Raw genomic sequence first — 22,548 nt, 5'->3', positions numbered from 1 at the left:
AGTGCATGTACGTGTGTGTGTATATGACAAACACATAAAAGTCTGGAAAATACTGTACACAACAATTGTGGTAATGGCTGCATGGAAGAGGTGGCATCTAAACTGTAAGGGTGTGTTTTGATGGGTGGCCAGTTTGGTGTGTGTGTGTGTACACGAGTGTGTGTGGCAGTGTTACTGTGGCATACCGTTTGAAATTCACTATACTACCCTCCACGGGTAAGACAAGTAATCAGATCAAAGATGCAAACATCTTTTAGTGAACACTGGAATACCATTAACATGCTATGGTCGCTGTTGGATATCAATATAATGACATAAAGGCAGGGATATGAAGAGCACCTGGGGAGTGAGTTTGCCCTCTGCAAATGTGTAGTATGTGTAAGTGTACGACTCGGAACATGAGCAGATGTACAGTACAGTATCAGTATATCATATAAAGTATATTATAAGGTATATAATCGGTACATAATAAAGACATTTTAACTTTTTGGAGTGACTTTTCAACTAACTTGCACCCACCAGAACACATTTTTTTTTTTTTAAATTTCGAAACTGAGCAAGCCTCTGACCAACAACTAGTTGATCAACAGTTAGTACAGTATAGGTGTTGAAGGTGGTGTGGTCCTGGCGAGCAGGTACTTAACGGCTGCTAGAAGCGCAGGCAGGCGGCCGGCCACACCATACCATACCATGCAGCACGCATGCACCAGACGTGCAGGCGCAAACATCAAAGAAATAAAAGGGGAGGAAAAAGAGTGGCAAACTGCAGGTGAGAGAAAGAATCTGTGAAAAGATAGCAGTGCCCAAAAGCCAAGCAAAGCAGTGCAGTGCAACAACTGGCTGCGGTAGACAGGTGTTGGGAGTCAGAGAGAGACAGACAGACAGACAGCTGGACAGATTCCACCGGTGAGGGCTGGCAGACAGACAGGCCACTGCAGCTTGTGATTAAAACAAAAATACAGCTTGGCAAGAAATATCTTCCACACCCACACAAACAGACACACGACATTCAATCAAAGTTTCTTAGCCAAGCAATGTTACCATGCCCAAAGTGATGGTTATTAGTGTAAAAAAAAACATTTGGGTAAAATTTAACCAAAGCACAATCACGCCCACACTCACAAACACACACACACACACACACCTATATTCTTAATTTGGCAGCTACTCCCAGTGAACAATAAATATGCATGTTTGTCTGCTGGCAGGTGATTGAAGAAATGCGAACAAACATGGCATTCTAATTCAAATTTTTTTGCAAATCCGTTTCTAGACAAAACTTCCTTCTCATTGCAGGCTGACAAACAGCAGGGCTTTAACCACGAACTGCACTTGTGTTGAGTTTGGCCAACAGAGTGAGTGTGTGTGCGTGTGTGATTGTATTTATGTGATTATGTGTGTGTGATTAAATCTGGTGAGTGAACATTCTGGCAAACAAATCCCAGAACGGGTTCACCATGTCTCATGTCATACACCACCAGGTCACCAGGTCTCATGCCAGAGGCAGCTTAATGCAATATGAAGCGTGATAAACTCCCTAATGAATCGTCATCCCTGCAAAGCAAGGCAAGTATATCCATTCAGCATGGCAGCGCATGATGCATTTCATCCAGCTTAATATGCTGCAAAGTAAAGACATGAGTAAAGACAAGAATGTGCAAAAGCTAAAAACAATATGCAGATGCAGAAAAATGCTCAGAGTCCTAGGGTACTAGGTTGCCATTATGGTGCATCAGCATAGCCCTCATCACATTACCTGATCACAAAAGCCTAAACATTACCATACATGCACTCAGATACTTTTTAGTATTTTATTGTGGTGAAAACGTAATGACTGACGTTTCGACGCTGTGTGCGTCTTCTTCAGAGTCAGAGTCAGTTTGGTTTGACTCTGAAGAAGACGCACACAGCGTCGAAACGTCAGTCATTATGTTTTCACCACAATAAAATACTAAAAAGTATCTGAGTGCTCCAGTCATCCCTGGCCTAGTCTTTCCGAAGTGGACCAGTTTACTCTACATTGTATACCGTCCTGGACTGGATGCACCAAGAAGGTTAGAGCGCAAGTGACTTCCCTTTTATTACCATACATGCCTCAAGCATGTGGTAAGACGCGGGTTAAGGCCACCATGTCAAAAGTCCTTGGAGACATCAGCTTCGCCAGAACGTTGGCAGGCTTGTAGCCCGTGTGACACTGGGTATAAGCTCCAAAATATACTTGAAGTGAAAACCCATTGGGAAACTCCAACTTCCATTGTCATTGTGACACAGCACTCCACTGCACTCTGTTCACAACGAAATTGCATTTACGCCTCACCCATGCAAGGGGGCAGCCCTCAATGGCGCCCCTGGGGAGCAGTGCGGCGGGACGGTACCATGCTCAGGGTACCTCAGTCATGGAGGAGGATGGGGGAGAGCACTGGTTGGTTACTCCCCCAACCAACCTGGCGGGTCGGGAGTCGAAGCGGCAACCTTTGGGCTACAAGTCTGACGCCCTAACCGCTTACCCATGATTGAGCCTTAATGGGGGATGTCCCACTAGTGGATCGAATTGAGGAATGTCCCATTAGTGGATCGAAACGTTGCCATTTGTTAAGAAAATTCAGTAAAAAAATTTGGGAGCTTACAGCGTGTAGACCACTCTGTCACACTATCTAACACAATTGTCTGGTTCCTGTATTACTACTTTTGTGGTTGTGCGCAGCCTAAATTTCAAACAGGCTGATGGCCCGGGCCAGTCTAGACCTACTGTAGAATGGAAATAATCTGCAGCTGCCACAACACAGCAGACTCTACCTTTATCTGAGATGACTAAAATAAAATAATTCAAAACCGAAGTACAACAAACTTAAACCCAATTCCCAATTCTCCAGTAATTTGCGTGTGCGGCGTCCGTGCGCAATGTGTGGAAACTTCCAGCCAGGAAGCAAGACCCATGACCTATGGAATATTTTATTTCACAGCCTCCACCAAAAAATCATTAATACCCTTAACGAGCCAAAACCAAAACTGCCCTGCAAATGCAAACAACAGGGGGGGGGGGGGTTTGGAGTGGGTAAAGTATTATTATGCGCGTGTTTTTGTGTGTGTGGGTGAGTGCGGAAGTTTTGGGTGCAGGCATGACAGAGCGAGACAGAGCATGTGAGAGAACTGCTGAGTATGACGTCTGCTATGGCGTCTAGACTGGACTGCAGTAGCTGAATCGGGATTTGGCGAATAGGGAAATGGAACAGGCATATATTGAAGTCACTGACTGAAGCTCAACCCGACCAAGAGCTAAACGTGGGTTTGAATGCATGCAGAAGTGTGTGGGTGTGTGTGTGCACGCCTATAAGTGTGTGTACCATATGTGCTTGCGTGTGTGTGTATTAAAACTACAATACAGTAAGTCTTCCTATAAGCCTTCATCCTTCTGGACTGAGCTGTCTGTGTGTCTAATACCTTGTCCACACGGAAAACAACGCAACGTTACTGTGCGACTGTGGCTGTACCTTTAGTTACGTCAAGTTCAGTGCCATTTATCCTTTCAAATCCAAATGGTATTATTTTCAACGTTCATCTGGTTGGCCATCTCTTGCAATCGCTGTTCGCAGTTTTTGTTATGTTTATTTGATGTGTCACATAAATTAGACTGAATAATAATAAATTGGGTAATCTTGAAGAGGTCGGCCATGGCAATGCAACGTGACTAAAACAGAAATGGACAAAGCAGCAAAAAGGTTGCACAGCCATGCGAGTTATTGCATTGAGTCCAGTTAGGACAGTTTGACAGAATATAAAGGGCCGGTGTCGCTTTCAGCCGGTTGCCACGCTTGCTGTTAGGGCAGGGTATAACGAATACATGCTTTACTAGTGTCACATGACCAAATCTGGCTATACTCATACACCCATATTTACAATCGTGTGTGTGTGTGTGCTTATTTGTGTGTGCGTGCATTTGTGTTTGTGTGTATGCCGATGTATTCGTGTGTGTGTGTGTGTGTGTGTGTGTGTGTGTGTGTGTGTGTGTGTGTGTGTGTGTGTGTGTGTGTGTGTGTGTGTGTGTGTGTGTGTGTGTGTGTGTGTGTGTGTGTGTGTGTGTGTGCGTGCGTGTGTGGGGTGTTTACTGCTCCTACTTGTCTTAATTGATCCGCGTCTTATGGTGTGAGCTTTCACTCTAAGCTGCTCTATCCAGGAGCTGCATCTGTCTGCAAAGGAACTGTAATCAACCGAGGGAGCTGAAACACACACACAATCATACACACACGCGCACGCACAATCATACGTACACACACACACACACACACACACACACACACACACACACACACACACACACACACACACAGACACACACACACACACATGCACACGGGGGAGACAAACAGAAAAAGAACAGGACAGGACAGACGACAGGGAAAAAAGGAAGAAGAACAGAAAGAACACAGGAGGATAATAAAATGGTTGCTGCCACTCTCAAGCCCAAACTAACGAAGCTTCAATAAAACACACTAGCCAGCCGGCATGGCATGGCATGGCGCGGCATGGCTTTGCCTTTTTCTACGGAGATACGCAATGCAACGCAGCACAGCGGGCACACACACTCACCTCTGCCACCGAGACCGCCAGTGGAACCGTCCGAGGGGCCTACAGACCACACGTGCACAGACAGAAACGCACACAGAGAAAGACACACGCACACCGACAGAAACACATACACACACAAACAGACACACATACACAAATACCAGCAAATAGTATATTCAGTACTTGCGAGGTCACACATTTAAAAAGAAAGTTTTGTGTGTGTGTGTGTGTGTGTGTGTGTGTGTGTGTGTGTGTGTGTGTGTGTGTGTGTGTGTGTGTGTGTGTGTGTGTGTGTGTGTGCACCTGAGTTCTTGGCCGTGTTGTGGCCCTGTGGTGATGTTGTGTCAGCACTGAGCTCCAAGGGAAACTGAAGCTGCTCCTCATTCTCCGTAATCACTAGATGAGCAGAGGCAGAACACGAACACACACACACACACACACACACACACACACACACACACACACACACACACACCCACACACACGCACACACACGCACACACACACACCCCTTTAGTGCCGTGTCATACTCTAACACAGAACCGAAGGATGCACCCACATCTTCAACACATATGTTTGAAATAACATGTCTAAATGTAGCATAATGTCTGAGAAGACGATCATTATTGTCACCACCTTCCGCTCCCTTCATTTATGTGTTTTCATTTATTGCCAATTCAGCAGCTATGGCTATATCATGGCCATCAACAAAAAAATATTCACGCTACATTTGCAAAACTAACAATAAAATAAACAAATGGAAGATTAAATACTTTTTTTTTTTTTTAACTCTTTTTAAAATCTGCATGTTTATTAAAAAGTTCAAAACCCTTAGAAGTAGGACCTTATTTAAAATATCTACAATAGTATGTTTTGAAAAAAAATACTTTGTGAAAAAATGTCTTTTCATTCTCAGTGCAGAGCAAGAAAAAAAAAAATGCTTGATTGAAATGCTTTATGGGTAGCCTACACACTCCACACCTTTCATTGGAGCGCGATCTTCCCCAGACTTGTTGCTGTCTTGAATCTGATCTCTGTGGAAACTCATGGCAACGGCAGTAACGGCCACCTGTCGAGAACAAATAATCAACCATTGCAAACAATAACAAATAATCCACTCACATATCTCAAATACCTAACATGCGACTGAAAAATGTCAAATACCTAGCAAATGCAGACCTTTCAAATGGAGATGTATTACTGGATGGTACAATTCATGACAGGATGTCTATCTAAGAAATGTAATACAGTATATGGACATAATACACTGATGAAGGCGAGATGCTAGTGACCAGACTCAAAACTTCAAAAGAACAGAGGAAGTGTTGCAGTTGCACAGTCCGAGTTGTAGGCTACATAACAAGATTCGCATGTTGCAGCCTTCAACTCGGAGCGTGTGGCACTTCTTTGATATGAGAATGTCATTATAAAATAATAGCGGTGACATTCCCAGCCCTATACAGCGTCCGTAGGCTGCTCCTCCACTCACCTGAATGAGTTCATCCTCTGGCACGGCGACCGCAAAGTTGAGGTGGCACAGGCAACAGGGCACCATGGAGCGCAGCTTGAAGTACAGACTCTGCAACAAGCATGAGCACAAGATCAAGCAAACGGCAAACACGCAATCATTTTCGTTTTTAAAGCATGTGGTTTTCCTGAGTTTTCCTTGTACCGTATATCCTTTTCGTGTCAATTCTCATATTTTCAAAGCATTTCTGCTTTTAAATAAACCTATGCATTAATCTCCTTGTAAGTCGCTTTGAACAAAGGCGTCTGCTAAATGCTAATTCAATGTAATTAATGCAGGGGTGGGGAACCTATGTCTCGAGGGCCGTTTGTGGCCCTTGAGGCCGTTTTATGCGGCCCGATGTAATTTTAATGTCATGCATCTTCACATGAAATATGACATATTTTACAAAGGAATCTTAGAAAATACATTTGCAATACAATTAAGTTATATTCAGGGGACATCGAGAAGGTGGGGTCTGTTTTAAAGATGGCTGCCTTCAATATAGGCCTAAAGTGCATGGGGAAATCCTGGTTTGTGTTCATAGTACGCCCCTCGGGGGACTTTTACGGCCCTTGGATGAATTTGAAGTGGCCCCTCGAATGAAAAAGGTTCCCCACCCCTGCATTAATGGGTTAACAAACTGCCCAAACGGATTAAAAGAAGTGTGTGTTTTCAAAAATATCCATATACATGTAGACGGGCTGTTAAAGTAAAATAAAATATAAACAGTTTACATATTGTTTATTGTATCAATGGCGTGTGTCTCACAACTTGAACTAGGAAGCGTGGTGAAAGAGAGGAGAACGCGCTGTTTGTGGGGGAAGTCAAGCAGTGTGCAGTGAGCCATGTTAACTTTTAAAATATCCACTGAGCTGTGCACGGGAGTCTGAAGACGAGCACACTGACCTTCAGTAGATTCTCACACAGCTCATTGAAGATCTTATTCAGCCCCTGATTGGTGAGATTGGCATTGCTGAGTCGGAACACCCTGACGGATGTGAACATCTATCACACAGGAGAGGAGGTGGTAGGAGAGAGAGGGAGAGAATTAGTACGTATATTTTATTTTCACAGTGTTTTTTTTTTTTACAGACAAGACAGTCACAAAGTGCTTTACAATTTTGAATAGACTCTGGTATGAGGGGTCAAGTGGGATGTGTGTGAGGCAAGGCTAAGAGATCCACCAAGGAACATGTTCTTAGTTCCTGTAGGATGCACCAGAGACTGGAGAGTGAAGGGGCGTAAAATGAAATACATAAAATGCATAAAATACATTTTACACCAGTAAATAGATGGCAATTGTAAAATGTCATCATATACCATGTACTGTATTTGTTTCACCATGAGTCAGTCAGTCGTGCTATATTAACAAAACAAGGGAACTTGGGGCCCAATATTGCATTACAGTGCAATTAAGGAGAAATAATAAATTGTCTAAATGGATTGTTTTTCATATAAGCACCCTTCCAAGGCAATTTACTCACAAGTACGGCATCAACAGGACGGCTAAAATATGCAAGTGTGAAGGCCACATTAATAAGAATAGTGTGTGTGTGTGTGTGTGTGTGTGTGTGTGTGTGTGTGTGTGTGTGTGTGTGTGTGTGTGTGTGTGTGTGTGTGTGTGTGTGTGTGTGTGTGTGTGTGTGTGTGTGATGACCTCACCTGCAGTCCTGATGTCCAGTTATTGATCCCAGGCATGACCTCTGTGTTACAGCTGAAGAAGCCTAGGAGACAGAATATGTTCTTAAATAACAAGACGTGTATGTGTGTATGTCCGATGCTGCACTAGCCAGTGTCAACATCTCGTTACCCAGATGTGAGAACCACAGTCATTGGTTGTAGCCAGAGTGTCAGAAAACCTGAAGGGGGGGGATATGTTTCCATTCAGATTTTAAGCAATATCAATGGCATTTCATTAAACTGTGATTTCAATAATGTAGAAAAAGTGGCGATATCAAAACCAGAAGCGGGGAAAATCACCCCCATTCCCCCCTACAAAATCGCACACTGGTTATAACTACTTTAAAGTGAAGGCGACATTTCACTTCCGAGCGATCACTGTGGTTTGGGGGGTGGTGCAAGTCAGAGCCAAACCTGAGACTTGCGCATACCTGGAGGAGTAGGGGCATCAGTCAAGAGGGAGTGGATGTCCTCCACTGCATCTGTATCATCGATCTGTATCAACACATAACACAACATCATTATATGCACCATAAGCCACTTACTGACGACACAGAAAAAGGCACAGTAAAGTAATCCAGTTTGCAGGTCCAGGTCTGAAGATCTGTGGTGCATTGTCAAAGAGTCTGGGAGAAAATGTTTTACAATGTAATGCAAAAAATTGTTACAGCGATAGGCCCACATTTAAGAAAAAAAACGGTTTCTTTCTAGTAGGGCTGTGCATTGCTCTGCCCTCATCTGATGAAAGTTTGCATAAAATGTACTATTAAAAACAATTGTGGTAAATGTTATTTGGGATTTGATTATGAGGGGTCCTTGGCAAATTGTCTACTCTGTTAGGGCTTTGAGAATGTCTAAAGTAATGTATGCACTAAGACACCTACCTCCAGGACGAAGGCGTCTTTCTTGCCGTGGGAGAGGTCCAGTTCTGACAGCTCATCGGAGCTCTCCGAGTGCGAGCGGAAGAGGCGGGACCTCTGGCGAATCTCAGGGATGGGAGAACCAATCAGCTCCTCCACAGCCTCCTACAGGACACACCCACAAACAGACAAGAGCCAATGAAACCCATGTAGAGTAAAAGGGGTGTGATGATACATGGGCTGTGTTGAAGATGCATGAAGCGTGGCACCTTGGTTATTTCAACAGAAACATAGTTACGCTGAATAACTGGTTGTGTCACTAAGTCAAGAGCCTATGACAGCTGAGAGGGAGATTGTCTCCTAGTTTAGCAGAGGTAAACGGTCAGTGATTGGATAAGTGGTCGTGTGTGTGTGTGTGCGTGCGTGCGCGCGCGCATAGGTATGTGTGTGTGTGTGCGTGTGATATCACCAAGGAGCCGTTGCGAGCCCTTTGATTTTTATTTTCCGGATGCTAAGACTTGCGGCGTGAACACGCCAACCGGTCGAGATTATGTGCAGGATCGGGCAGCTGCATTGGCACAGTTCTCTATCGGCCTAAACGCGCCTTTTGAGAAACAGTTGAAGATAGACCTCCTCCATGACTGAGGTACCCTGAGCATGGTATTGTCGCGCCGCACTGCTCCTTAGGCCATTGAGGGCTGCCCCCTTGCACGGGTGAGGCATAAATGCAATTTCGTTGTGTGCAGTGTTCACTTCTGGGCTGTGGAGTGCTGTGTCACAATGACAATGGGAGTTGGAGTTTCCCAATGGGCTTTCACTTCACTTCACTTTCACTCCAGACAGGGCATGCTCCTGCTCTACAGAGTCTCATTTAGCTCTACAGTGCCTCATCTCCCTTCTGATCTGCTCTGCAGCACCCACAGCAATGTTAGCGTACTGGTGTGTGTAAAGGAAGTTAGAAACGTGCTAGGCCACAAAGTGGTTTTCTGATCCCCTCCCCCCCCCCCCCCCCCACACACACACACACACACACACACGCACACAACCGCAGTGCCACCCATGATGCCTATCCATAGGTAACTGTGCATGTCAGCCATCTCTGAGCAGTGAAGTGTGAAAACAGACATGAACACCTATACGCACGTATAGGCACGCACGCACGCACGCACGCACGCACGCACGCACGCACGCACGCACGCACGCACGCACGCACGCACGCACGCACACACGCACACACACACGCACACACACACACACACACACACACACACACACACACACACACAGGCAAAAAGTTGGACCCCACCCCTCTCTACATATATAATTTGTGCCTCCCTCCCTTTCTCTTCTTTTTCCACCTCTTTGCTCTCTCTCTGTCTGAGATCTAAATTGACAGTTGGTAGAACCAAACACAAGATAAGGCAACAAAATATAACAGAACACAGCCGCCAACCGGAGCCCAGAATGGAGAGATCAGCCTACGTGAGGACGTTTATCCTGCTGGTGTCCATCGCTGCTGCACACGGCTTCATCACGTTTGAACAAGACGGTGAAACCGTTGATCTTGTCTTCGCCTGGAGGCCCAACGTGGACTACACTGTGTTGTACAGGGTTTCTGAAAACGAAGATCTACTGCTGGCCAACTGCTCAGAGACATACAGCCCACAGCCTGACACCGGCTACATCATCACATGTAGCCCAGAGTACATGGGGTACTATGGCCCACAATACACCTTCCCCGGCAGCCTCTCCCAGACGGGCCACTACAGGCTGGAAAGGTGGACGTCAGGGAATAACACTCCGTCCCACCAACCCTTCTATATGGTCGTCTGTGCACAGAAGATGGTTTATCTTCTAAAAACCAGACGTCTACTCATTCCTGTGTCAAGTGAGAGTGTGTCAGATGTGAGCAGCGTGGAGCTGTGTAGGCTGAACGTGACCCTGGGCAACGGCACTACTCTCAGGGTGTACAGGTACGATTGCACGCACCCTCTGACTTTTCTATTCACATGTAGCTCCAATGCTTAATGCAAAATGGTCAATTGATTTATACTGTATATAAATGCTTTCATATGGTGTCTTTTCCACTCCTTCCAGCACTAAATACACCCAGTCAGTCATGGCAATCTTAATTGAACTTTAAGTCCTCCAATAACTCACTAGAATTGTAGAACTAGAATTTTAAGATTAATTTATTGATTAATTGATTAATTCTTGATTTAAGGTTTTAAACCTAGTTTTAATCACTTACCAATAGAAGCATTTACATACATTTTCTTGATCTGATATTGAGTCATTTGGTCTATAGCAAGTTACTTGTAGAGGACAAACTTGTGTTGGAGGTAATTTGTGGCAGGGTTTCACTTTTACTTTTACTTTTAACAGATCCTGGTCAAATAATAAGAATACCATGAAAAAGTTGATTTATCTCCATAAGTCCATCAATAATGTTTAACCATCAAAAATGTTAAACTTTCATGGATTGTAGATATATTGCCCACATTTTGAACTATTCCAATCATTCATTTGTTTATTTTACAAATGTTGGCTTCCCAGCTCCAAAAAAACATGAATTGAGGAATTCAGATTATTAGAATACTGTAATAAAAGCTCAATTTTCTTCAGAAAAAAAGAAAGAAATTAAAGTCAAATCAAAAATCAAATCAGTTGAAATTTGGTACTTTCTACATAACATGTCAATGTTCAATACTTGGTTAGAACTGTCTTTGTCTTAATCACTGCCATAATGCGTTTAACATTGAAGTCAAAGGCAGAGGCATTGCATGGGGTCAATACCACCGTTCCACCTAGATAACTAGCTATGTTAGACCAAATAACTCATTATCAAATTAGAAAAATCTTGCTTGTATTGATTGCTTCAATTAAGACTGACTTGACTGATAGTTTTTACTTGGGAAAAAAAAAAAAGATTATTTAAACGTGTGGGTAGGCCTGTCACGATATTCATTAAGTCAATAAATCGTATGTAAACTTTTTACAAGAACAATCACTTTTCTGGCCCGATAAGTTATATTAGCGTGATGCTTTGTTTTCACTCTCTCCCTTTCTCTACCGTAGCATAAAGACTAGATACTGATAGGCGTGTTATAGGCCAACTCAGCACAATGTCGCTTAAATGTTGGTGTAATTTTAAGTTTCAGTGCAGTTCTGGTTAAAAAAGTTTATTGATCTGGCTACTTGTGCCTTTGAAATAGGATGCTCGCGCATCGCTTTCAAGCCTTGGCAAAGAATCAGCGCCAGAGATTCTGGGAGTGTAAATAGTGGCTACAAGCGGATTCCAAAAAAGTTGGGACATTTTGTATTTTGTGAATAAAATCAAAATGCTGGCATTTTAAAAAACATCTAATATGTTAAGACAACATATCAGTTGTTAAAGTCGAGCAGAATTATTGTTTTGAGGTAATTATGTGATCATTTAAAATTTGGCCCATGCAACAAATCTCAAAAAAGTTGGGACAGGGCCAAAACATTTTGTAATAGTTGGATAATTCTAAAAATTACACAAGGAAGAATATTTTAAAAGGAACTATATTGACTGCCAACATGAATGCACAAATAAAATACCATCACATAGAGGCTGTGGCACTCAGCAGCGAAGATTTTGGAGGACTAATTACTTATCTATTACACAGAAAGATTGAATTATCAAAATTGCAGGCATATAAGGCCTATTTCCGTAATATAGAGTTCTGTGTAATCATTGCACGAGTTATGAGATCATGACATACTCATGGTCAATAAGCAAACTATGACACTCCATCAATGACAGCTCTCGAAAAAATGACCATAAACACAACATTTGATTAATGCACATGATGCAGACATTTAACAGTGTTGCATGCGGAAAATCTCGTTCTATGGACCTAGGAGACATGTGAAACTGTCCTCTGATTACAGAATGGAAAATATTTAATCATTTTTTAAAATTATGGAGTCATGCACCCTCCACGTTATATAGAAAATGAATACTTCAGCTTGATTTAGTGGTCAGTCTGAAAGACAGCATATATGATGGTAAGGGGGTGCAGAGGTGACTTGGTTAGGGTCTTCTTACTCATGTAGAGCATTAAAATGAATGTTGAATGACACATACAGTCTTTAAACAGTAAACATAGCTACCAAGGCATTATATTTTGGAGCACCGCCTTTAGATATGGCCTTTAGGTGGCCAATTTCAATCTCTACTATGTTCCAACAGTGTGGTTCCATCATAAGAGTAAACAGGTCACAAAATTGTTTTCTTGCAGTCAGGATATGCCACATATTCAGCATAATAAAAGGTAAACAAGTTGAAGAACATACCTATCAGTTGAGCTGCTGAAATCATGTCTCGCACATCAAAATATCTAATTTTTGAATAAAATTATGCCATCAGTCAAAGTATTTAACTGTTCAGCATCATCCCTTGAGTTGTGTTTAGTCTTATCCAATATAAAAAGCATTTTATTGGCCCTGTCCCAACTTTTTTGGGATTTGTTGCAAGGGTGACATTTTAAATGATCATGTAATTACCTCAAAACAATACTTCTGCTTGATTTTAACTACTGATTTGTTGTCTGTACATAATGTTCTACCTTGTTAACATATTAAATGTTTTGAAAATGCCAGCGTTTTGATTTTATTCACAAAATACAAAGTGTCCCAACTTTTTTGGAATCCGCTTTGTATATATAAATAGTGGTAATACTACTGACTATTCTTCCAGTCTCAGGCAGCGCATTTGCAACATTCCTCAGAGAGGGGAATAAACAGATCCGACACTGAGGCAAGTGTTAATTTTGAACGAAGACGTGTTTGTGCAATCATGAAATAGTGGTACCCCCGTGCCAATATTTTAAACCTCGTAGAGTTTCCCCTCTTCTTATAAATGCCTCCAACCCCGACGTTTGTTGTCTGTTCTTTTTGTGATGTTCACTATATTTGTTGTTTATTTAGGCCAAGCTCCCAGTCAAACTAGGAGAATTGTAATGGGTGAGCGCCAGGGCTTGACACTAACTTTTCCGCTTGCCTGCCATGTGGCTAGTGGTTTTCCTGAGTCACTAGCCATCCAGCTATTCTGCTAGCCACAATTTGATATTGTTTTTTTTTTCTTTATCATTACGCTGTTCATCTAACCTCAGAAGATGAGTGCACATAGCTTTCTACATGGAAATAAATCAAACAAGTAGAAACTGAGTAACTGAGCTTTTTCTTGAACTTAGATAGAAACAATTGATACACAAGGCGTACAACGCAGAATAAATGCTATTCTGATATGTCATACCATTGAATAAGATACCTGCCACATTGGCTAGTGGCACTGTAATTGTTACAAGTCACAGCCAAGTTTTACCAGCATTTGGCCGGTTGGCAGGTGCCAGTATCAAGCCCTGGTGAGCGCGCTAGATGGGGAAAATGCTGAAGTATCTAAACAGAGGCACAGCTACAGTAGTTTAATGATAAGAACCAATGTATGGGCGATCATTAAGGATTAAGTGCAGAGAATTGCAACTTGTTCCAGTGGAGGGTATCGCTGAGAGAGAGAGAGAGAGAGAGAGAGAGAGAGAGAGAGAGAGAGAGAGAGAGAGAGAGAGAGAGAGAGAGAGAGAGAGAGAGAGAGAGAGAGAGCGCGCAGCATGCAACTGGAACTTGTGCGTCTGTTCATAGTCTTTTGCTCTATGATGTTGAAATGCCTTTAACAGGGCTGATTTGGGTTTTGATTGAAAATTAGCTAGCAACAACATGCATTTTGCTGAAATAAGCCATCTAAGTAGCCTAATAATTTGTGAAATAACAATAGCCCACCAATGTAGGTCATTTTACATTACACCATGGGCCATTCAGTGTGCTTGAGAAAGATATATATATATATATATATATATATATATATATATATATATATATATATATATATTTTTTTTTTTTTATAGAAAGTAAGACTATATAACTAACCCTAACAATAAATACAAAAAGAGCCTATTTAGAGCCCATTGTGCTCTATGAGGATGTAATTAAAAACTATCTATACATAATCCCCTGCCGTGATGCTTTTAAAATGTGAAAGGGTGTAGTCACATTTTTATCCCATTGTCATTATATTGTTTGAAAATGGTAGCGAGAGCGACAAAATTATCGATTATCGCAATAATTTCTTTGCCAATTTATCGTCCATCAAAATTTGTTATATTGACAGGCCTACATGTGGGGCCATCAGTTGTGCTGTGTTGATGTCAGGCAAGTTTCCAGCTGACATCGCTGTTGAACATTTTTTTTGTTATTTTTTATAATTGATATTTTCTGTTAAGCACATAATTATACATGTGTTTATGCACAGTTTTGATGCCCTCCGTGAAAATGTACAATGTTCCATGAAATAGGCAATAGCCATGAAAATAAAGAGAATTCATTAAGTTAAATGAGAAGGTGTATCAAAACTTTTGGCCTATACCGTACATGAAAAAGGTTGGTCTCCTCCATGTGTCATTTTGAATTCCCAGAAATTACATTTTTAGCTGCAAAACATGCTGTAATTTGGTTATACTAGTAAATATTAGTGCATTTATACTTAGTAAATATTAATGAAAAGATCAAATTTGGCAACAGACAACACATGAGCAGCATAGTCGCAATACCAACTCTGGCCCCAATCCAACATAACACTAATTTAAGAACTGTGCTGTGATTCTGCTGTAAAACGATCTGTATCAGTAACATATTGCAATTCAAATCTACAGGGACGGCGACAGTTCTCTGGTGCTGGACACCAGTTCCTCTCTGGAGCCGCTGGTGGAGGATCTGAAGGGCAGCCTGCAGCTGGACCTCAACAGCTCTCGAGTCATCCTGCATGGGATGTCTGGTGAGGAGTTCCACTGCTCAATTTGGAGAGAGGACCAGTGCCTGAGTTACAGTGAAGTACGAGCAGAACATTATGGACACGTCTTCACACACGAGGGAAAGAACGTGACCCTTCCCTGCACTTCAACAACTACGGCCACCAACCCACACTGGACCACACCCACAGCGGGTGTCATAGTGAATCAGACCCACCCACAGGAAGGGATGCATATGCTGAATGGCAGCCAGTCTGGGAACTACTCCCTCTTCATCCTCACTGTGTCCAAACAGCACTCTGGGCGGTATTCATGTCAGGCCTCATCTTCCATATTCACCTCTATACAACTGTCTGTGTTTGCACAATCAAGCCCATCCTCACATTTGATGTTTTCTCACAGGGAAAGTGTCTCTATAGCCGTGCCCTTTACTTTGGAAGACACTGATGATCATGAGCTGTCCGTCTCCTGGTACGGCAAAACAGACCTGCAGTCAGAGGAAGACCTTCTATACTCAAGTATTGGCTTTGTGCAGATGCCAGGGTGGTTGAGGGGTAGAGTGAGTGTGAACAGTCACAATTACACCCTGACCATCTCCAACCTCACAGCAGAGGACAGGGTGGTGTTCATATGGAGAAAGTTTAATTTCCCATCTGGCATCAAGTGTTATTGTACAGAGGGCAGTATCCACCTTGTGTACAAGGATCCGTTTGGGGTGGGCTCTCCGTTCTACTGGGCGTACAGTCCACTGCTGTGCGCTGTGCTGCTGGGGCTGGTGGCTGCTGTGGTCTGGGTCAACATGAGGAGCAGGAAAAGAGAGCCGACCTCTGGACCTCAGAGCAGAGAGGGGCAGCAGAGTGGAGATGAAGACCTCTATGATGACGTGGAGGTGGCTGAAGACGGTGTCTGAAGTTAACACATTTCTATCAGTAAAAAAAAGTAGAGGGCTGGAGGGCTGCGGCGTTCAAGTGGTATCTTTTCTTTAAATCATCGAGCTTTGTAATGTCTATTTGTTTTTCTTTCCAGTAATGAGATACTCTTTATGTATTTAAAATTTTTAAGACTGCCACTGGCAGATTTCTATTGTTGTGGTTGTTTGTATGTACCTTGCAGCTCTGCAGGAGCAGACTCCGCCTACGTCACCTTGAGTCAATCAGCTGATTGATTAGTGTGTTTGAGACTCTTGTGTGCTACACTGCTTGATTCACCTTGTGCCCTGATGAAGGCCCTGTAGCGGGCCAAAACATGTTGGCAGTGGCAGTATTTTTAATTATTTAAGTTCAAACATGAACTAGCCTTTATAATAAAGCGATTTTATCTAAGAAGAGTGCCTTGGCGTCCTGCCTTTTTTTTGACATTTCTATCAGTCTGCTGTGTGTGAATGTGCAACCCCTCGAGTGACATTGTAATTTTGAAACGCTTATGTGGGCCCTATAAATAACTATAAGTCGGCCCTGCCGTGGCCTAGCAGTAGGGCACTGGGTCACTACGCCAGCGAACTGGGTTTAATTCCGGACCGGGTCATTTGACGATCCTTCCCCGTCTCTCTCCCCCCACTCATTTCCTGTCTCTCCTCCACTGCCCTATCAAAAATAAAGACAAAAAGCCCTAAAAAATAATAAATAAATAAATACAAATAAATAAATAAATAAATAACTGTAAGTCATTTTGGATAAATGCATAAGCTAAGTGTAATTTAGTGTAAAGTAATGTAATGTAATGGTCATTTGATCAGAGGGTTGCAGGTTCAGATCCAGCCAATACCTCTGCCTAGACCTACATCCATGGCTGAAGTGCCTTTGAGCAAGGCAACCAACCCGGGTCTGCTACAGGGACTGTAACCAATACCATGCAACCCTGTAATTGTAAGTCACTTTGGATGAAAGCAGAAAATAAGTGTAATGTAATGTAGTTAATGGCTCTAGCTGAGGTGGTGTTTCCTTTGCCATGTTATCTACGTACACAGGTCCTTCTCAAATAATTAGCATATTGTGTTTAAGTTAATTTTTTCCCCAAAATGTAATGATAAAAAATAAACTTTCATATGTTTTACATTCATTGCACACCAACTGAAATATTTCAGTCACCCACACTTCCCTCTTCATTATACTCCATAGATTTCCATACCAAGTTTTTCTATTTAAAAAAAAATCTAATTCTAATTTGCCAGAAATGAAACCCCATTGAAAGTCAATGGAATGTTCTGTCTGGTGATTTAGAATGTACATAACCACCAAAATACCTAAGCGTGGTATAGAAATCTATGGGATATAATGAAGAGGGAAGTGTGGGTCACCAGATCAAAGAACAAAAAACAGCTGACAGCTAAGCATCAATGATATCTGGGCTTTCATAACCCTCATGCAATGCCACTGCCATTGACTTCAATGTTAAACACAGTCAGGTCAGCAGTCTAACCCATGACTGCGGTTTTGAGTAATGAACAAGGCTGAGATTTTTTAATGTCTCACGAAGCTTTTACCAGTGTTTAGAGTTAATTCGTTAATTCAGATGATTAGGTTAATAGCTTGTTTAGACAACCTTTTCATGATATGCTAATTTTTTGAGATAGGAATTTTGGGTTTTCATGAGCTGTATGCCAAAATCATCAATATTAAAACAAAACAAGACCTGAAATATTTCAGTTGGTGAACAATGAATGTAAAACATATGAAAGTTTATTTTTTATCATTACATTATGGGGGAAAAAATGAACTTTAACACAATATGCTAATTATTTGAGAAGGACCTGTATATGCAAAATATTGCAATAAAAATGCATTACCGTTATTATAATATTTACTGGGGGTAGTCGTTTTATTTCCTTACTGATGTGAAAACTTGTGTGTGTGGCTGTGTGGCTGTGTAACATAAAAAAACTGTATATGTGGTATTATGCTATACAGCTCCTGACCAAAAGAATTAGAACATCATGAAAAAGTTGATTTATTTCCATAATTCCATCAATAATGTTAAACATTCATTCTAACTCACCAGAAATGAAACCCCAGTGAAAATGAGTAGGATGTTATGTCTGGTGAGTTAGAATGCTCATAACGACAAAGCACCAATACATGGTAGGCCTATAGTAATCTATGTTTTAAAATCAAGAGGGTGTGGGTCACCAGTAGCCCAACAGGTCAGACCATTCATTTTGAATTACTTAGTAATCCACAAATGGTCTGATTACACTTCTCTGGTCAGCGTTTTCCAGCCGGCGTTCAGATAACCGACAGTGTTGCCAGATGTAAGATGCTAAACTATTGTATCAAAATCTCAAAATTTTCATTTTGAGAGGAAATTATTGTACACAAACCAAATTGTTTCTTTAAGAGAACTGAAGGAAAACTCTGAAAGTATCATACAACATGCGTTTTTGATCATAGAGAGGACAAAATTATGGTACACGTCTTACATCTGGCAACACTGACAACCGGTGTTACCGGCCAATAACCAAACGCACTTGGGAGCATAATAACATACGGTAAGTCAACTGTCAGCGATTGGTCAGAGCTCATTTCAAACCAGAGCTGAGCTCACTTCTCCCGCCCTAGTGTGCCCAGGGCACCAAGGATCCAGACCTAAAATGAAGTACTAAGTAATTAATGTGGTCTGGTAAAACCAGGCTGGGTCACCAGATCAACAAACAAAAAAACAGCTGACAGCAAAGCATCAAGGATATCTGGGCTTTCATAACTCCCATGCAATGCCCCTGCCATTGACTTCAATGTTTAATGTATCATGATTGAGGAATGATTAAAGCAAAGACAATCCTAGCCAAGTATTGAACAATGACGTGTTATGTAGAAAGTACCAAATTTCAACTGATTAGATGTGACCAGAATTTATTTCTTTTTTTTCTGAAGAAAATGATGATTTCATCATAATATTCTAATTTTGTGAAGTACTAATTTAATGTTTTTTGGAGCTGGAGGCTCAAAATACGGTATGTAAGAAACAAAGAAATTATTGGAATAGTTTAAAATGTGGGCCATGAATCTGTAAGCTTAATATATGAACGTTTAACATTATTGATGGAAGTATGGATATAAATCAACTTTTTAAATTTTTTGGCCAGGAGCTGTATATATGCACGACATGACAATCCAAACTAGGCCATTGGGTTGCGAAGGCTTGAAGTGTTGTCTTGTTGAATGGTTATGATACAGCACTCTGCGCACCTTGAGCCAGCAGTTGTGTGTGGTGTCCCTTTTTTACTGAACCATTACCTACTTGTAATAACCATGCAATTTGCTGGAGTAACTTTCATCTCGGAAGACCCTCCTGGCGTATTTTTGTTTTGTGGAAACTCAGACACATAATTTAAGTTGTTAAAGGTCCGATTGTGACAGTAGAAAAGCAAAAGTGTTTAAAAAAAGCACACAAAAAAGACACGTTCAGACACGTTCAGGTCAGGGATGAGTATGTATGGCCAGGGCAGTTAATATTCTTACATTTTCATGAGTCAATGTAGTGTGCCTTCAGTATAGGAAGGAAAAGGTGTGTAAGTATGGCCCTATGTGTGTTGAGTCCATGTGTATGACAGTGTGTGCATGTGTGTGTGCATGTGTGTGTGCATGTGTGTGTGTGTGTGTGTGTGTGTGTGTGTGTGTGTGTGTGTGTGTGTGTGTGTGTGGGGGGGGGGGTATGTTCCGACCGGTGTGGTTTCATTATTTCCTGTTTTTTAACACCTCGCAGCTGACAGCTCAGCAATGTTCATAAGATCCATCTTTGTGGTTAGGTGGGTCTCTCACACTCACACACACACACACACACACACACACACACACACACACACGCACGCACGCACGCACGCACGCACGCACGCACGCACGCACGCACGCACGCACGCACGCACGCACGCACGCACGCACGCACGCGCAGCAATGAACAGAAACACATAAAAACAAACACCCACACAAACATATTTATAAACCCACAGACACACCTTTTAGTATGGTCTACTTTCCAAATGTGTGTGTGTGTGTGTGTGTGTGTGTGTGTGTGTGTGTGTGTGTGTGTGTGTGTGTGTGTGTGTGTGTGTGTGTGTGTGTGTGTGTGTGTGTGTGTGTGTGTGTGTGCCTCACAGGTGGGTTGACGTGGTAGAGCTCGCGGTTCTTGTTGATGGTGTCGTTGATCTTGCGCTGCATGTTGCTCATGTGCTGTTCGTAGCTCAGGTCTCCAGGAGTCTTCCCTGCTATCTGGATACCGCCCGGGCTGGGCAGCGCAGACAAGTACACCCCCGTCGCAGACTGGGCGCATGCAAACACACACACACACACACACACACACACACACACACACACACACACACACACACACACACACACACACACACACACACACACACACACACACACACACACACACACACACACACACACACAATACACACGCACACAAATTACACATTTTTATTTTAGCATAGTGAAGTGGACGTTCATATGATGTTCTGACATACCGGTTAATACTTTTTTTTGTCATGGCAGACCAAGATCAATATCAGCACAAAAATGACTGCAATAATGATACAGTGTATGCATACATCTCACACGTTTGCAACACTAGACAACTGGGGCATATTCCAACAAGGTGGTTTAGATACGTTTAGTTAAGTTTAGTTTAGTCTACGTTTGGTTTAGTTAAAAAAAAGTGATAGACATCCGGACGGGGTATATCCTTCCATCAAAAAATATCTATTACGGTAAGCCCCCCCACATAGGGCTTGCATGGCCTGGGTAAGTTCCCAGTCTCACCCCGTCTCTCTCTCCTATTCATTTCCTGACTCCATCTTCGACTGTCCTGTCTAAATAAAGGCTGAGATGCCCAAAAGCAATTTAACACTGACTGACTGACTGACTGACTGACTGACTGACTGACTATCTGCCTGCCTGCCTGTCTGTCTGTCTGTCTGTCAATAGAGTTACCGATTGCTCAGAGCAAACATGCCCTGGTTAAGTGCCACACCCTGCTTTCAGCAAAGACCTCCCTGGACAACAACCAATCACAGAGTACAGTGGACTCACAGCCAGGCCGACGAGCATGTTCTCCCCGACGCTGATCTGTATGCGCAGGCCGAACAGGGCGTTCATGGCCCGCAGCTTCAGCTTGTTGAGCAGCTGGGTGTGGAGCTCGTACTCCATAAAGGGCAGCAGGCTGCTGATACAGGTGGCATTGCCCTCCCCCTGACCCTTCTTCTTCAGACGACACAACCTAGGAGAAGAGAGGAGAGGAGAGGAGAGGAGAGGAGAGGAGAGGAGAGGAGAGGAGAGGAGAGGAGAGGAGTTTGTACATGTCTGTTGTATGTTACTGTATGCTATGTGTTGCCATGTCATTGTGTGTGTGTAACACAGCTTGCTACACCAAAAGCAAGTCGTCGACATTGGTACATTTGTGTGTGTGTGCGCCTGTGTGTGTGTGTGTGTGCGCCAGTATGTGTGTGTGCGCCAGTGTGTGTGTGTGTGTGTGTGTGTGTGTGTGTGTGTGTGTGTGTGTGTGTGTGTGTGTGTGTGTGTGTGTGTGTTTGGGTTTTCTGAGTGTACCTATGGGTATTCCCTGGTTAAGTGATAAACCAAGCTAAGATAACCTACAGGAAGTTGTAAACCTGCTAATAGATTGCCCGCAAATGGCATTTAGTTCAGAAAATGAGGACTCCAGGCCCTTCTATTAAATGACTACCTCAAGGACCTGGTTTACTACTTAGCCAGGTCCTTGGAATACTAACCTGGCTTGTATGAGGCATCCTTTGCCAGTGATGTTGGCATCTGTGGGCAGGTCTATGGTGGTGAATAGCACGTCTGGCACCTTGGCGCGACGGCAGCAGTAGCAGTACGATAGCTGCGCAGGGAACGGCATGTTCAGCTCGTCATAAGGGATGTGACAGAAGCCACAGCCAGGGGGCGCCAGATCTTCACACCTGGTACACAAACACACACAGCCACAGTCACCCCAAGTCAGATAAGTATTGTACAATACACTTACTGTACTCCACATAACTTAAGCACGGGCCAAGAGTTTGGACACACCTCAAGGCCTTTTCATTATTTTCATGACTATTTAAATCATAGATCAGGGGTGCCCAACCAGTCGATCGCGAGCTACC

General features: G+C 42.7%; 2 protein-coding genes across 4 annotated transcripts in view; one reads left to right on the top strand and one right to left on the bottom strand.

Moving 5' to 3' along the window:
• The window catches only part of c2cd5 (C2 calcium dependent domain containing 5), a 63,780-nt gene that overhangs the window by 4,411 nt on the left and 36,821 nt on the right, over nucleotides 1–22,548 (bottom strand). For all 3 annotated transcript variants that reach the window (XM_063196480.1, XM_063196481.1, XM_063196482.1), the window contains 12 exons: nucleotides 22,171–22,362; nucleotides 21,473–21,659; nucleotides 20,534–20,698; nucleotides 8,641–8,781; nucleotides 8,188–8,251; nucleotides 7,739–7,800; nucleotides 6,983–7,081; nucleotides 6,056–6,145; nucleotides 5,548–5,635; nucleotides 4,870–4,962; nucleotides 4,588–4,626; nucleotides 4,116–4,217 (listed from right to left, as the gene is read on the bottom strand). In XM_063196480.1, coding sequence (XP_063052550.1) covers nucleotides 4,116–4,217; nucleotides 4,588–4,626; nucleotides 4,870–4,962; nucleotides 5,548–5,635; nucleotides 6,056–6,145; nucleotides 6,983–7,081; nucleotides 7,739–7,800; nucleotides 8,188–8,251; nucleotides 8,641–8,781; nucleotides 20,534–20,698; nucleotides 21,473–21,659; nucleotides 22,171–22,362 — 1,322 coding nt within the window. The remainder of the gene's footprint in view (nucleotides 1–4,115; nucleotides 4,218–4,587; nucleotides 4,627–4,869; nucleotides 4,963–5,547; nucleotides 5,636–6,055; nucleotides 6,146–6,982; nucleotides 7,082–7,738; nucleotides 7,801–8,187; nucleotides 8,252–8,640; nucleotides 8,782–20,533; nucleotides 20,699–21,472; nucleotides 21,660–22,170; nucleotides 22,363–22,548) is intronic.
• LOC134447157 (uncharacterized) lies at nucleotides 9,895–17,227 on the top strand. The gene is made up of 2 exons (XM_063196484.1): nucleotides 9,895–10,589; nucleotides 15,351–17,227. Exons 1-2 carry the CDS (start codon nucleotides 10,081–10,083, stop codon nucleotides 16,354–16,356), a joined length of 1,515 nt encoding a protein of 504 aa, XP_063052554.1. The 5' UTR covers nucleotides 9,895–10,080; the 3' UTR covers nucleotides 16,357–17,227.

Source organism: Engraulis encrasicolus, chromosome 4, assembly GCF_034702125.1.
Source record: "Engraulis encrasicolus isolate BLACKSEA-1 chromosome 4, IST_EnEncr_1.0, whole genome shotgun sequence".
Classification (NCBI taxonomy): domain Eukaryota; kingdom Metazoa; phylum Chordata; class Actinopteri; order Clupeiformes; family Engraulidae; genus Engraulis; species Engraulis encrasicolus.
The sequence above is the reverse complement of the archived record's forward strand: the minus strand, read 5'-3'. Positions and strand labels throughout refer to the sequence as shown.